This window comes from Chenopodium quinoa, unplaced genomic scaffold (genome assembly GCF_001683475.1).
Source record: "Chenopodium quinoa cultivar QQ74 unplaced genomic scaffold, ASM168347v1, whole genome shotgun sequence".
NCBI classification, from domain to species: domain Eukaryota; kingdom Viridiplantae; phylum Streptophyta; class Magnoliopsida; order Caryophyllales; family Amaranthaceae; genus Chenopodium; species Chenopodium quinoa.
The window spans coordinates 183022-197920 of record NW_018745584.1 but is presented as its reverse complement, the minus strand read 5'-3'; the positions used below and the strand labels follow the sequence as shown (position 1 = coordinate 197920).

The 14899-nt window shown below is 37.6% G+C and overlaps 2 protein-coding genes across 2 annotated transcripts; one reads left to right on the top strand and one right to left on the bottom strand.

The window, feature by feature from the left end:
- Nucleotides 1–249: 249 nt before the first annotated feature.
- Nucleotides 250–10517, top strand: LOC110716438 (ADP-ribosylation factor GTPase-activating protein AGD7-like). The gene is made up of 3 exons (XM_021895053.1): nucleotides 250–1374; nucleotides 1483–1560; nucleotides 9734–10517. Exons 1-3 carry the CDS (start codon nucleotides 535–537, stop codon nucleotides 10235–10237), a joined length of 1422 nt encoding a protein of 473 aa, XP_021750745.1. The 5' UTR covers nucleotides 250–534; the 3' UTR covers nucleotides 10238–10517.
- Nucleotides 10518–10891: 374 nt separating this feature from the next.
- Nucleotides 10892–14278, bottom strand: LOC110716437 (cation/H(+) antiporter 20-like). The gene is made up of 2 exons (XM_021895052.1): nucleotides 13162–14278; nucleotides 10892–11563 (listed from the first exon to the last, which is right to left on the bottom strand). Exons 1-2 carry the CDS (start codon nucleotides 14218–14220, stop codon nucleotides 11201–11203), a joined length of 1422 nt encoding a protein of 473 aa, XP_021750744.1. The 5' UTR covers nucleotides 14221–14278; the 3' UTR covers nucleotides 10892–11200.
- Between the last annotated feature and the right edge of the window lie 621 nt (nucleotides 14279–14899).

The following is a 14899-nucleotide window of genomic DNA, read 5'->3' as shown; positions in this document are numbered from 1 at the left end:
TACAAACATCGAGCTAGCGTTGGAGGGTACAGTTGATTAAACACTTTAAGTTGCAGGACACAACTAACAATTTCAAAAGAGTATGAGCACAACTTAAAAACTCAATTACAACAAGGCCATAGCTTAGAAAAACCCGTTAAAAAATAAAACCTCAAACTTAATTGAGCCACTGAGCCATACATCCTTATAGATTGGGGTTGTCCAAAACCAGTAACGCCAAACCTCCCCCTCCAAATTGGCAGACATGAACAACAACAAACAGCGTAATTCCCACTCGAAACACGACCCTAACCACAATTAAAAATTAATCAAAACTCCCAATTCTCACATCACAATTCTCAAATCACAATTCTCACACCCCCCTTTCTCTTTCTCTCTCTTCCGTTTCGATCGACGGTGTCGGTGATCTCCCAATCTCTCTCCTCTTCTCTTTCTCCTGCTTTGTTTCACCAAATTTCCCAAAGATCTCTCCCTTCTTCTTCCTCCTCCCCCATTAATCCACAAACCCAGGAAGGAGGAGGAAGATCATCATCAATGGCGGGTGCTTCTAGAAGATTAAGAGACCTTCAATCACAAACAGGGAACAAAACCTGTGTTGATTGTTCCCAGAAGAACCCACAATGGGCATCTGTTTCTTACGGGATTTTCATGTGTTTGGAGTGTTCAGGGAAGCATCGAGGTCTCGGTGTTCATATTAGTTTTGTCAGATCTGTTACCATGGATTCATGGTCTGAGATCCAGCTTAAGAAGATGGAGGCTGGTGGTAATGATAAGCTTAATATGTTCTTACAACAGTATGGTATTCCCAAGGAAACTGATATTGTTGCGAAGTACAACTCAAATGCTGCCTCCGTTTACCGGGAGAAGGTCTCGGCTTTGGCCGAGGGGCGATCGTGGCGAGACCCGCCTGTCGTGAAGGAATCTGTTGGCGGTGGTAGTAAGAAGCCTCCTTTGGGTGGTGGGAGGAGTAGTGGGAATAGTAATAATGGTGGGGGTTGGGATAGTTGGGATAATGATGATTCGTTTAGATCGGCGGCGAATGGCGGTGGCGCGAATGATATGAGGAGGAATCAGTCTGCTGGGAATTTTAGGCATACTAATGGAATTGGGAGTGCCAATGGGAATGGTAATCATGCTCCTCATAAGTCAAGATCGTCGTCGGATATATATTCGAGGGCCGAATTGGAGGAGTCCGCAGCTAATAAGGATAGCTTCTTTGCTAGGAAGTTGGCTGAGAACGAGACGAGGCCGGATAATGTACCTCCTTCTCAGGGAGGGAAATATGTTGGGTTTGGGTCTAGTCCTAATCCTAACCCCAATTCAATGTCTAGGAATAATAATTCACAGGGTGATGTTTTTTCTGTTGTTTCTCAGGTGGGTGTTTGGTTTTATTGATGGGAGATTATAGTTCTTGTTTTGTTTTTTGTTTATTTTAGGATGATTGTTGTTTAGTCCTTTCTTTTTTGATGAATGATTGATCAGGGAATTGGGAAGCTGTCTTTGGTTGCTCAATCAGCTGCTAGCGTTGTTCAAGCAGGCACAAAAGATATCACTTCAAAGGTATATAAAGTTTTAGTTTCTTTGGTGTTGTTGCTTTGGCCCTGCTGTAGCCCCTAGTATATTATGGTAATGGTGTAAATCAGAATGTCAACTGATTTGGCGACGATGATGATGATAAATTATGATTTGATAGTTTGAAGTTATTTTTTTTGGTGTGGTCATTATTTGATGCTAGGTTGAATTGATGAACTGGCATAGAAAAAATGTCTTGAGCTGAGTGCTATTTTGCTTATTATATGGCATTCAAATGTTTCTACATAATAATATCTCTAATTGCTTTAAAAAAAAAAAAAAAAAAAAATCTCTAATTGCTGTTCTAATAGCTTTGATTTCATTTGAGTAATATATATAAGTATTAAGTTATCCATGATTCCTTGTCTTTTGCAAGGTTGTCGTTAATTTGGATGTTCATTGTACTATGCTGCATTCTCTCTTTGCTGGTATTTTTTGTTATTGTTGCATCATGTGGTTTGGTTTTCTCAATTTTTTTCCCTTAATGTTTTAGTTGGATGATAGCTTCTTTGTTTGCTTTGTCTCTATTGGTTACATTTTAGCTTAATTCTGTTCAACTTAATTTTCAGGAAAGTTGAGAATGGCTACTGTTATAAACCTGACATTTAGTTTGCTTGCATTTGATGTACTCTGTTTGATCATAGGAAATTTAACATGGAGAGCACAGCCTCCATTTCCCTTCCTACTTTTAAGTTAAGATTCACTGAGGCAACCTTCAGAGAGAATTTTTGAATACATTTATACCTGCAGTATTTAGTCAAACACAAAGAGAATGAATGAATTCCCCTTGCATTGGAGTTAGAGAGATCTTAGCAAATTGAGCTTTGCTGATGTGTTATAGCATGGTGTTGGACCTTGATGGTTTATAAATCTCCAATAATGTGCTCACACATTTTCCGTAGAGGATTCTTCATAGGCTTTTATCTATTCTGTTTCTGTTGAATTGTGGATGTTGACTCTGGTATTAGAAATATATTCTGAGTGTATTGTATTACTAAAGATTAAGTCCTAATATAATAGTCTAATCAGTACTCAGTAGAATTCTAGCAAATCTATCTTAGTCTAATTAACATGAGATTTTTTGGTTTCAGTATCTCTATCACCTTCTAGCTTATCACTGATGCCTTACTGTCGATCATCTACAATATTATATCCTTTGCCAATTGCACTATGGCATGCCCTCCTCATTGTGTTAGCAAGTTGCATATGTAACTCGTAGGTTATGCTGAACAGATGGAACTCAAAGCTGATCTTTTGTGTAATATGACATCATTATTGAAGATTAGTATATTAAGGACTTCCTCTTGCTGACTTGGTCTCTCATAAATTTAATACTAGAAGGCAACAAGTTTTGTGTGTCAGACTTCTTGATTTTGATAATTGCTGTTGTCTATTTGGCTTAAAAGAATGCCAAATCTCTTCTTTGTTTTTTGGATTATAGCGCTTAATCTGTTGCTGATTGACTATGAAGAGTCCACTTAAATTGATTTACTTCCTTATATTTGTAGCCTGGCCAATTTGTTTCTATCCCATAACAGTTTCTTTTAATCTATGTGGTTAGGGGCATGAGATGAAAATGGGTAACTAGCCATGTCAAAGTGCTCAGGATGTAATTTAGTTTGGATTTTGATTTCCAAGGTGTCAAGTCAACGATAATGATTGATATGTACCCAAAATGCCTCATTAGTGTTAACAGATGGATGATGGTGTAGACTTTTTTTGGGTTGTGGGAACCTAAAAAGGAACGAGTAATATTGTGTATCTAGGTTGGGTGGTGATGTGGTTGGTGGTGTGTAATATATGATGGGCTGTTAGAGGAAGAGGTTGCTGGAGATAGATGAAGTGGAAGAGGGGGTAATTAGGTTCGTGTTCGTTCTGGTGGGTATGGTCGTGGTGAAAGTAGTTGGTAATAAGTTTGTCGGTAATGGCGGTTTGAGCTGGTGGAGGTTGCAGTGGGAGGCTATTGGAATAGTATTAGGGTTATGATGTGGTGAAGGATGTTGATGAAAGGGGGCTTGTGAATTTGATGTTTATGATATAGGGGTGAGCAAAAATTTAGGGTACCAGTTTCAACCTGTTGGGTACCTTGTGAACACTGGTTTCAATATTGGGTACTAAATGTGGAACCACAAACAGATAAATGTTATTTGAGCCCAAGTCATAAGTTAATCCAAGCGAATTTTTGAAACCCAGGTTAAATCATAGAACTGTTTAAACCCAAATAATTAATGCATTCTTTTTTTTTAATAATATAGTGCCTGCAAGGTATTCAAGTATATATGATGACATGGTACCCTGGTTTTCATTTCAAGTAATGAGATTCTGGTTCCAGAAATTTTAACAGGTACTATGTGTTGCCCATTCTTAGTAAAGTTTTGTATACTAACAATTTATCAACAGAATAGGCTTATTAATGTCACAATATGTTGATACATGGTAGCACTTTTAATATAGAATTGTTAGGATTACTCCATCTTAGATTAGTTTGAACACATCCTATTTGGGAAAGACCCACTGTATCTTTATACATCCTTTTCTCCACTATAACCAAGTTATGGCCTCACTCATAGTTGTTAAAATCCCGATCCGTATCTTACGATCCTACGATCCAAAATTGCGTGATTGATCCGGATCTTTGGTAGGATCTTAAAGTTTGTAGGATCTTACGATCCTACTTACTCTAATATTAATTATGAGAGTGGTAGGATCTCAACACGATCCTATGATTTTATTATGATCCTATGATCCGATCCAACATTTCACTAAAATATGAGACTTTAATTTATTTTGATATATTTTTTAGGGTTATTCTCAATGGTAACCCCCTATTATTGCTACGCATCAATGGTAACCCTTTTTTTTTGGATTATACAAAATGACACTACTTTTCTTTTTTCTCCTAAAGATGACATTAATGATGGTGTTTTAACATAAAATAGTCGATTAAAATTAACTATGGTTAGTTTTTTTTTATTTTAAAGAAAAAAAGAAAAACATTTAGAAAAATTAACAACCACAACCATCAATCCACACCACCATCTCCACCAACCAGCCACCGCCATATCCCTTCCCCTTTCACTGCCGGCGACTCCAACTACCCGACCACCTGGACTCTAGACCGTCGAACACAGACGACCCATTCGCTGTGTTCATAGTCGACCCCTGCAATAATCTCACTCGCTGAAACCTAATCGGAAAAGGGTGGGATTCGTCGACGGGGCAGGGGAGGGGCTAGGTGGGGGTTAAATTGATGTTAGTAGCTGCCATTGTGGTCGAAATTACAATTGTTGGTGACTGAATTGTTGATTGCAAAGGGAGATTAGGGTGAAGACGGTGGTAATTGGTAAAAATCGAATTGGTGACGGTTTTAAGGTGAGCTGGGAAGTGGCCAGCGTTGATTGGGCGGCTGTAGGTTGTTGCGTTGTGGTGTGATGTGGCTCGGTGGTTGGGTGCGAGGAGTTGATAGATGTAAGGGGGCTGATGAGGTGCGCAGCTGGGCGTTTTAAAAGGCGGCAGCGGGAGATGGGAGGCGGGGAAGTGGCCTGGGTGGGGGCTGGGTGGGGGATTGGGGGGTTCACGTGTAGAATCGTCGCCGGAATAAGTGGGGTCATCTGATGTGGTTGGGGTGGTGGGGGTTCACGGGTAGGGTTGTCGAAATGGATGGATTGGGTGGGTTCACCGGCTAGGGTGGGGGCTAGTGGGGTTCGCCTGCAGGGGTTGGGCTGGAGGTGGAAGGTTAGGGTGAGGTGGTGGATGTTGGGCTGTGGGGTTGGGGGGCTGCCAGAGTAGTTCTTTTTTTTTTTTTTTTTTTTTTTTTTTTTTTTTTTTTTTTTAAATAAAATCTCTCAAATAAAAGGGGGCATTTTTTTCATTTCGCTATTTTGGTTAACCATGGTTTAATTTTATGTTAAAACACCATCATTAATGTCATCATTAGGAGAAAAAAGATAACTAAGGTCATTCCGTATAATCCAAAAAAAGGGGGGTTACCGTTGGTGCGTAGCAATTGTAGGGGGTTACCATTGAGAATATCCCTATTTTTTATCACTCATTAGGTTATATGTACCTAAATTTAATGTATTCAATAATTATCGCTAATAAATTAGCGAATCTGTGACATTAATATGATTTTAATATTTTATCAATTGACAACTTGCAATTGTCATAGTTAAGGTCTCATTCTTGACAAATTTGCATATAATTTATCAATTTAAACTTGTGTTATTAATCTTCTAACTACCATACAAACAAAGCTAAATGAAGATCGACCTTTCTTAAGCAAACCAATGCCTTTTAGCATTAAAACCCCTTTTCAAAAAATGTTTTTAAGTCAATTTATAGCATAATATATAATATTATTTGTTATTAAGTAGGATCTTACGATCCTACGATCTGATTCTATCAATTCGATCCAAGGTAGAATCCCGATCCTAACAACCTTGGCCCTCACTCTTTTACACATTCAACTAAAAGAATTCTAATATCTCCTATCACATATACTTTTCAATTAAAACACCTTACCATTTCGTATCACATCCGTTCTATAAGATAATAATTGATAACACCTCAACAACTTATTATCTAGAACTTATGCCTTGAAAATTGTTTATTTTGTGACTGAAGGAGTTGTTGGTTTCAAAACTGCTAGACTAATATTCACTGTCAATGTAATCTTCTTTTATCTTTAAGCTCTTCACAAAAATTAAAAGATGTTATGTCAACAAGTATTTTATGAAGTATACCCTAAAAAACAGTTCTGTTTTTATTCCTGTTTTAGTTTCAAGCTTGCAACAACTTTTCATGTTTGACTTTAATATATCTGATATCTTTAGTAAACTTTTGAAAGATACAACAAGATTTATCTATCACCAATTTACATAATATTATTTGTTTATAACTTAGTTAAAACTATGCTCAAAGGTATTGTTTGAATAATGGAAAAGTTAAAGTTTTAGTGACAAAAAATTAAAAATAAATGGAGAAAGTATGCCTCAGAAGTAAACTCTTCAACTGTAATCATAGTCAAGATTTTGAAATTGTTTCACTTATGCACTACCAAGCACGGTGTATTGCATATGTGTATTGCTTTTTCAGGACAGTGATTGGTACCAAAAATTTGATTTCTAGCATGATTATTGTGAATGATAAAGCATTCCCTCCCCTTTTTCTCACTATCTTATGTAATATAAATATAACATATTTCCTATCTCATTTATGTTTGGCAGATACAATAAACTGAAATGAAAGAGAAGGGAAATAACAAAAGTACCCTATCTAGCCTTACCCACCTATCCTTCTCTTTGGCAAGTTGATGGAACAACTAGCTACCCTCACCACACACCCACACAATTTTCTAGCTTGGGTACCACCACCCCACCTTCCTCACCTCAAACCTTCACTCCTCTTCCTTTTGAGATTCACAACCACCCAAGCAGTTAAGCAGCCACTTCACAAAAGTTAGATATCGATGGTTATCTCACGCTAGACCCGTGACACTAGAGATGACGTTGGTTGTGGACTATCATTTTCAGATTCCCCTTTCATACAATTTCCGAAGGAGCCAAAGGGGAAGTTGGAGGAAAATGGTATGGAACTACTTTAGGGTTCAAATATGTTTAGAGGATTGGAGATAGAAGTGGAGGATTAGATGAGAAAAAGGGCTGGAGTTTGCATCACAGAGTAATGCTTGGAGACTACTTTAAAGTAAAGTTGCTTCTAAGGAGATGGATGTCTAAGGGGACGTTTAGTGGTGGAGGTAATGGAGTCAAGGGAGAGGAAGGGAGAAAATGGGGTTGTTGGAGAAAGTGGGGGAGGGGGGGGGGTCATGGCAGCGGTGTAGTTAAAAGAAGATGGGTAGTGGACTGATGGTCTTTGTCGTTTTTGAGTGGGAAGATGATGATGGAGTGAGAGAGTTCTGTGGTTGGATCATCTTTGGAGCTGGGTGTGGTATGGGGAAGGGAGTACAGAGAACAATAATTAGAGAAATAGAGGGTATATTAGTATTTTAACACATTAACTCACCTAAAATAGAAACATCAGCTTAAATGAACTTCCTAGAAAGAAATACATCTTAACTAATTTTCAAAGGAGTTATTCACACAATTTCTAGTCCTTAGGTGCCACCGTTGAGGAGAAGTGTATTTGTGTATAACATATTTGATGTATAGATTATAAGTATTTGTATTGCTTATTGTCGTGTTTTTATTATTTTATGCTCAAGTTCTTTTTAATAACTATATATTTGCATGTCTTTTATTTGTTGTACTATTGATTAGACTTTCATGTTCTGATGAGAGTTTAAGGGTACATTACTTGTCATGGATCCAAACTATCTAGGCAGGTTGTATGGGATTTCTGAGATTTCAAAGTTGGTAAACTCTTTGTCCTGTTAAATAGCAAGTTAGATAGGTACACGATGCTTGCTATTTTGAGAGTAGTAGTGTCTTTCTTGTATTGATCTCTCCTGAAAAATTGGCGATTTCATTGAGAAGTATTACCTAACTTTGATTCGCTATCTGATGTACATATTATAGATTTCTATGATGGCTTGACCTTAAAGTTATATGTTTTCACAAAGTTTCCAACATTATATAGGTGGGAGCGTGGGTTATGGTTTAGATGATGTGCATGGTTTGCCTATAATGAAGCTATGTGATAAAATGGGAAGGGCATAGCATACTAGATTACTAGTGGTGAATTGTAGGCTTGTAGCATTGATGTGCTCTAGCTGTCAATGTATCAGCCACCAGATATATTCTTGTTGGCGGAGATTGCAAGCATAGGATATGAATGTACTGTTTTGTTTTTGGTTTGGAGCTATGAAAAAGGACATACTATTAGTGGGTGTAGGTTAATATGCCTGGGACAATATATACCCCCGTCTTTGATTCATCTTTCACATACTTGTTTATCGGAGTGGAAACTGTATTTTGTAAGATTCTTGATTTTTGATCCATAGTTCCGTGTGGTCAGATGTTGTGCTGCTGCCATTCTTTTGCTTTGAGAATTCTGAATATGAGAGCTAGCTTTTCCAGGGTTTACTGATTTTGTAATTTCTCGTCATTAGCCTCATTGGTGAATGGTGATAATGCAATGTTTGCATGAGGAGTCTTATTTTAGATGTTATTTATCGTACTTTATCACAAGATACTTCAGCCTTTTTTTTCTATGGATGAAATCTTTTCATTTTTTTCACTCTTGCATATGCATATTCTCAACCATTATTATTTTTAATTATCAATAAGAAAATTGTAAAAAATGGATACTTGGAAAGTAAAGACCAATCTAAAATGAGCCTACATGACTGTTTTTACTAACAAAATATCGTCAAAAAATAGAGAATGTATATTGTGAATAGCGTAAAGTTTCAATCGAAGTGTTTCATATGAAGATAGTGAGGGAATATTGTGTCAGCTTAATTATCAGTGTATTCTAGAAAACAGAAATTATTTGGAGTCTTCAGGATGATCATGTTCAAAGTTAGTTCATGGCTAAATTAGCTATTCAGCATAAACTCCTGATTGAGGATACGTTTCCTAATGATGATAAATTAAATTTAGTGACCAGCGGCATGTTAGGTCAAGTCACATATACAAGTGTTGGTATGGGTTCATCTTTAAGTGTTGGACTCACCAAGGCTCATTTTCTGACACAAGGACTGTCCTATAACTGAATAACACTCATGAAACATAAACCCAAAGATTTAGGGGTTTGACATGTCCTTCATTATGAAGTTGGTAGATTGGCATGTCCTTCATTATCTCAAGCCCATCTTTGTATCATAGTATTCCCTTTTCGGATTTCTCTGTATATTTATAGGTTTTCTTATCGAATTTGGATCTAGATAATTGAGTTGAGTAAAAATTAAAGAGCCAGGCAAAGTCTATATATCTTTGTTAGAGTGACGGACTGATGGGTACTTAGAAGAGATAAAGCTTAGGCTTACATTTGTAATTGAAGTTAAATATTTTGTGTACTACATCTTGCTCAAGTAAGTGTAGATATACTTAATCCTTAATCTTTGTTGAGTAATTTTGGCTAAATTGAACAGCCTGGTTTGACACTGTTCGTTCTAACATCTGTGAGTTAACAGTAATAAAATAGTCTTTCTGAAAAATAATACTTTATGTTGTTTTCTAAATTCATTGAAATTTTATTACAGGTTCGCGAAGGTAGCTATGATTACAAGGTTAATGAAACTGTTAATGTTGTCACTGCTAAGACTTCTGAGATAGGTCAGAAGACATGGGGCATCATGAGAGGTGTCATGGCAATAGCTTCTCAGAAGGTTGAGGAGATTACACGGGAAAGCGGGGTGAACTGGAAGACTGATAACCCACATCAAACTGAAAACGAAAGGAATGGATATTATCAGGACTTTAGGCAGGAATCCCAGGGATGGAACAAAAGTTCAGCCGGCGGGCAATCCTCGTCTGGCAGACAAAATAATGCAGTCAGCTCAGGATCTTGGGATGATTGGGACCAAAAGGACAATTGGAAGGAAGGTTCTAAAAAGGGGGGATCGTCCCAAAGTCATGATGATTGGGCTGGTTGGGATGACCACAAAGATGATGAGTTTGACGATTTCCACCATAGCTCGACTAATAAAAGTTCTGGCCATATTGGGAAATCAGATGCAAAATGGGGTGAGGGTGGCTTCCTTTGAAGATTTTCGTGTTGAAGCAGTCATTCTTCAAATACAAAGGTGTTTATGTTTGCTTCTAGTCTATATGTGTACAATTGCCCCAAGAGGGATTTTCCCTTGGAAACATTTATTTGTGACAGAGCTGGATCAATTATTGCTATTTTTCAGACTGTTTTCTTCTAGTTACTCTTGTCAACGATATATTTTCTTATTTCTTCGGTTACTTCGATTTGTATTATAGGCCATTCTTGTTTCAAATTTCACTGGAATCACAATTGTCCAGACTTTTTTTTTTTCTTCATATTCTTGTTAGTTTATATTCCCCTTTGGCATTTTATTTTACAATAACATTTGTGTACAACGGGTGTACAATAATATTAATGTACTTCAAACAGTTTCAGCATAACTTTAACCTACCTAAGAGTAATTCTAAACTTGATATGATGGCAGTCACACAATGAAATTTGATTTTTACTCCTTTAAAGATAAAGATAATAACTTAATCAATAAAAAGTTGGTATTTATTTATATCGACATAACTTAAATTATTGGATTATTATTTAAATGCTTGTTAATTTGCACCTACATGTCCTACATTTCATCTTGATATATCATAAGTAGACTTGCTTTCAAAACGGCTTAATTTGATCATATAGATCATTTTTTTTTTGGATTAGAAAGTTAAGTTTTTTCTTATTTTTCTATCTCCTCCTTTGCAAGAGCTTAATTTTCCGGCCTAATAAATTGTACGAGTATAGAGGTATCTCGCCAGTTATCATTGTATAGACTAAGATTAAGAAAAACAACTCTAAAAATTTGAACAAATAATATGAGAAATTATGGTACTCAGTATATTTCATATTATAATTATATATATTTAAAGTACAAGAAATGAGAGAGACAAATTTTGTACAGTGCACTGTACAACACTAAAGGTATTACAAAATCTATTTACCATGTTGTAGACTTTGTGCCAAAAGATTATCAAACTTGGTTAGCAGCATTTTGGACATTAACATCACCTTCAACTACTTTATCAACAGGCATCTCTTCTACATGTGCCGAAGCATGTTGTTGGATAACCAACACAGATGACACAATGCCATTGTTAGTTGATGATAAGATGTCCCCAATAGGCCCTAGCTCGGCATGCTCGGCTTGGCGGTCTGCTAGTTCAGCCACCATCGTTGAAGGGAAACGACCTTTGCCTACGACTATTAGGTCATACTCACCACTTCGACCTAGTGTCAACACTGCTTCTTCTATGTTGTTAGCTTGTTTTTGTATGAATTCCATTGTTCCATCCCATTTGTTTCGGAAAATTTCCACCATTGCCTCATTGAGTGCCTACGTCACAAAATAAAATGTGTCAAAATAATTAAACTTAGGATTTTTTGTAAATTACCACCCAAAAAACTGTCCACTTTTGATATAACCACCCAAAAAATAATTTATTTTAAATTTCCACCCATTAAATTAAAAAAACGCTCAGATCACCACCCATTTAGAATTTTCGGTGAAATTTCCGTCAGTAGGCCCCACTTTTTTTTTTATTTTTTTCCTTTTTTTTCTGGCTTTCTCACTCTCTCTCCCCGATTTCACTCTTCTTCTTCCTACCTTCTTCCTTTCTTCTTCCCAACCACCACCCCCACCATTGCTCCCTCACCCCAATCTCCCCCACTTTCTCTCTCCTCCATTTTTGTATACTTCCTAGCCACTGCAATCTACCCCACCACCCTCAACACACCCCACCGACCACCGCCTTCAACTTCACTGCCCTCCACCTCTGCCTTCGAAACCCAAAAACAAAATCTAGAGAGAGAAAGCTCTCATAATCCCAAATAAAGGGCGAGTTTCACAGATCTGAGCATTTATTCTAAAATTTAATTAACAACTCGTGGTGAACGCACATCTGGGTTTCAAAATTGGGCATAAATTGATGGTCGAATGTTGCAATTGGAGCTGAAATCGGTGTTGTCGGGGATGAAATTGAACCAATTGGTGGCTGAAATGGGTTTAATTAGCGACGAATTGGGTGAGATTGGTGAAGCGATGTTGAAGAGGTGGGGTACGGTGGTTGCGGGCTGATGTTGCTGCAATTGGCTGGGGTGGTCGTGGGTAGGGGGATTTTGTGGGTGGCTGAGGTTGAATGGGTGGTTGGGTTTATGGGTTTCGGGTGGCTGGGGTTGAACGGAATGGTGGTTGGGTTTAGAGGTGGCTGAGGTTGAACAGGGTGGTCGGGTCTTGGGGTTTCGGGTTGCCCGGAAAATTTCTATGTTCCGGCATCAACCCCGAAAGAATCAGAGCTGTGTTTAGTAAAGTGGGATGTATGAAGATGATGATTTTGTTGTTGTTGATGATAGATAGTCAGGATGAAGAAAAGGGGAATTTCTGGTAGTTTGAGGATGCCATTGGAGTGATCCTGGAGCTTTTTTTTGCTCGTGGGTGGCGTGTCAGTCGTGGGAGTGGGGGTTGGGTGGTGATGTGGTGGTGGTTATGGAAGGGTGGTGGTTGTTATGGTGGGTTGCCATGAATGAAGGTGGTTAAATGGGAGGAGACAGATTAAAGGAAAAAAAATAAAAAAAAGTGGGGCCCATCGACGGAAATTCCACCGGAAATTCTAAATGGGTGGTGATCTTAGCGTTTTTTTTAATTTAATGAGTGGTAATTTAAAATAAATTATTTTTTGGGTGGTTATATCAAAAGTGGACAGTTTTTTGGATGGTAATTTACAAAAAAATCCTTAAACTTATCCGTTTAATATCATTGCTAGTTTCCCGTTTTTGGTTTTAACTTTTTCGAGTCATATAATTTTATGCTATTTTTTTTTTGATTTACTCCGACATAGTTCTCTCTCTCTCTCTTTTTATTTTTTATTTTTTTTATTTTTTCTTTTAAGAATTGAAAATTGAAAACAAAAAAATAACAAGAGATTGGAAGCTCACCGTCTCTTCGGTTCGATTTATGGCAGCAACAGAGAATGTATAATTACTATCACTGCACTTTTCTGAAGATGGCATTAGCTTGACATTGTTAGCATCCATTCCTTGGCTCTGTACAAACCTTATAATCGTAACCCGAATTTCGGGATGGTCCATCATTCTAGCCCCAAGCTCCAAAGCCTCTCGATCATCAGCCCCTCCAAAGAATTCAACACAAAACCTAAGCTGCCTTTGAGATGTTGCATCATCCTGAGCTGCACAACCCGCGCCAAAACCCCGGTCCACGAAAACCGAAACCGTGCAAGGAGCATTCTTCAGCAACCTTTGGTTCACACCTCTCCACCCATGCCCTAAATTCTCCACCAATTTCATCTTTCCACTTTCTTCATCCTTCCTCCACATCATATGAAACGGCATTATGATCATCATCACCCTCTTTCCCTCTGCTACGTGTCGAACATCTTCATGCATCGTCGAAAGGGGTGATACAGTTGTCACCGGACGAACCATAACCCGACCTAATTGAGCGTAGGTCTCAAAAGCCGAAGCTACCCGGTCATGTACCTCAACTTGACTACGATGTCGAGTTGGGTCAATGAACGGGAAGCCATTACGACGAAGGCGGTGGACCATGAGAATAGATGAGGAACGTTCAGTGAGCTCTACAAGGTGCATAATGTAGAGCTTAAGATTGTTCTTTGAGGCCGTGCTTCGGGTTGATTCGATCAGGTTGATGAGGCCGGATACGTTCCCTGGACCATGAGCACAGGCCAAGACTCTGAACTGTTCTTTAAAAGCCGAGGTTGCCGGTGTAGTGCTAGAGTCCATATGCACAGAGGCATCAGGTTGAAGCTTCCTCTTTTGGGTTTCAAAACTGTCTGGCTTGAAGATTGCCATTACTATTGGTGTTGTTATAAATGTTGTGAAGAGTGCCATTAGCACTAAAATGGCAAACATCTCATCATTGAGACCTGAAGCCACAAGAGGAAAAAAAAAAAGGGAAAAGGAGAAATTATTAGTTGGTAATAGAAGCAAAAGAACATAAAAAAAATGATGAACCATCCGTCCCAGAATGATTGATATACTTGACCTTTTTTTTTTTTTTTTTTTTTTTTTTTTTTTTTTTTTTTTTAATCAATCAATTTTGACCACCTTTTATTGATATTTTATAAAATAAAATTTTAACAAAAACTTAATATTTCAAAATATAATTAAAGCAAATCCAACAACAACTTACTAATTAATAATTTATTTTATATGATAGCAAAAAAAAAAAATGATTAAAGTTAGATAAAGAAAAGTCAAACATGTCAATTATTTTAGGACGGAGGAAGTAGAAAACATTGTCATACTCCGTATTATTAGAGTATGAATTATTAGCTGGTAATATTAGCAAAGAAACTACAAAAATGAGAGAAAATTGTCATATTATCAGAGTATGATCTTAAAGTAAATTTAGAAAGATAATAGATGTTAATCATGTTATATGTATAATCACGAATGACTAGTGTTTCGGGGTTTTCTGATGTCCTGCGGGAGAGTTACAATTCCGAGACTGGAACCGGACGCCTGTACCTGCAAAACAACGGAGACTCCTGGTGGTGGGAGCTCCGCCTCCAACGGTCAAGTTAGTACTTGATTAAGGAGTAATTAATGCGGAAATTAAAGTGATTGGGTCTCTCTAGGTGACAGTGTTTAATGTAGGTAATCTGCTTTGTTAGCGTGATCAGCCTGTTATCTC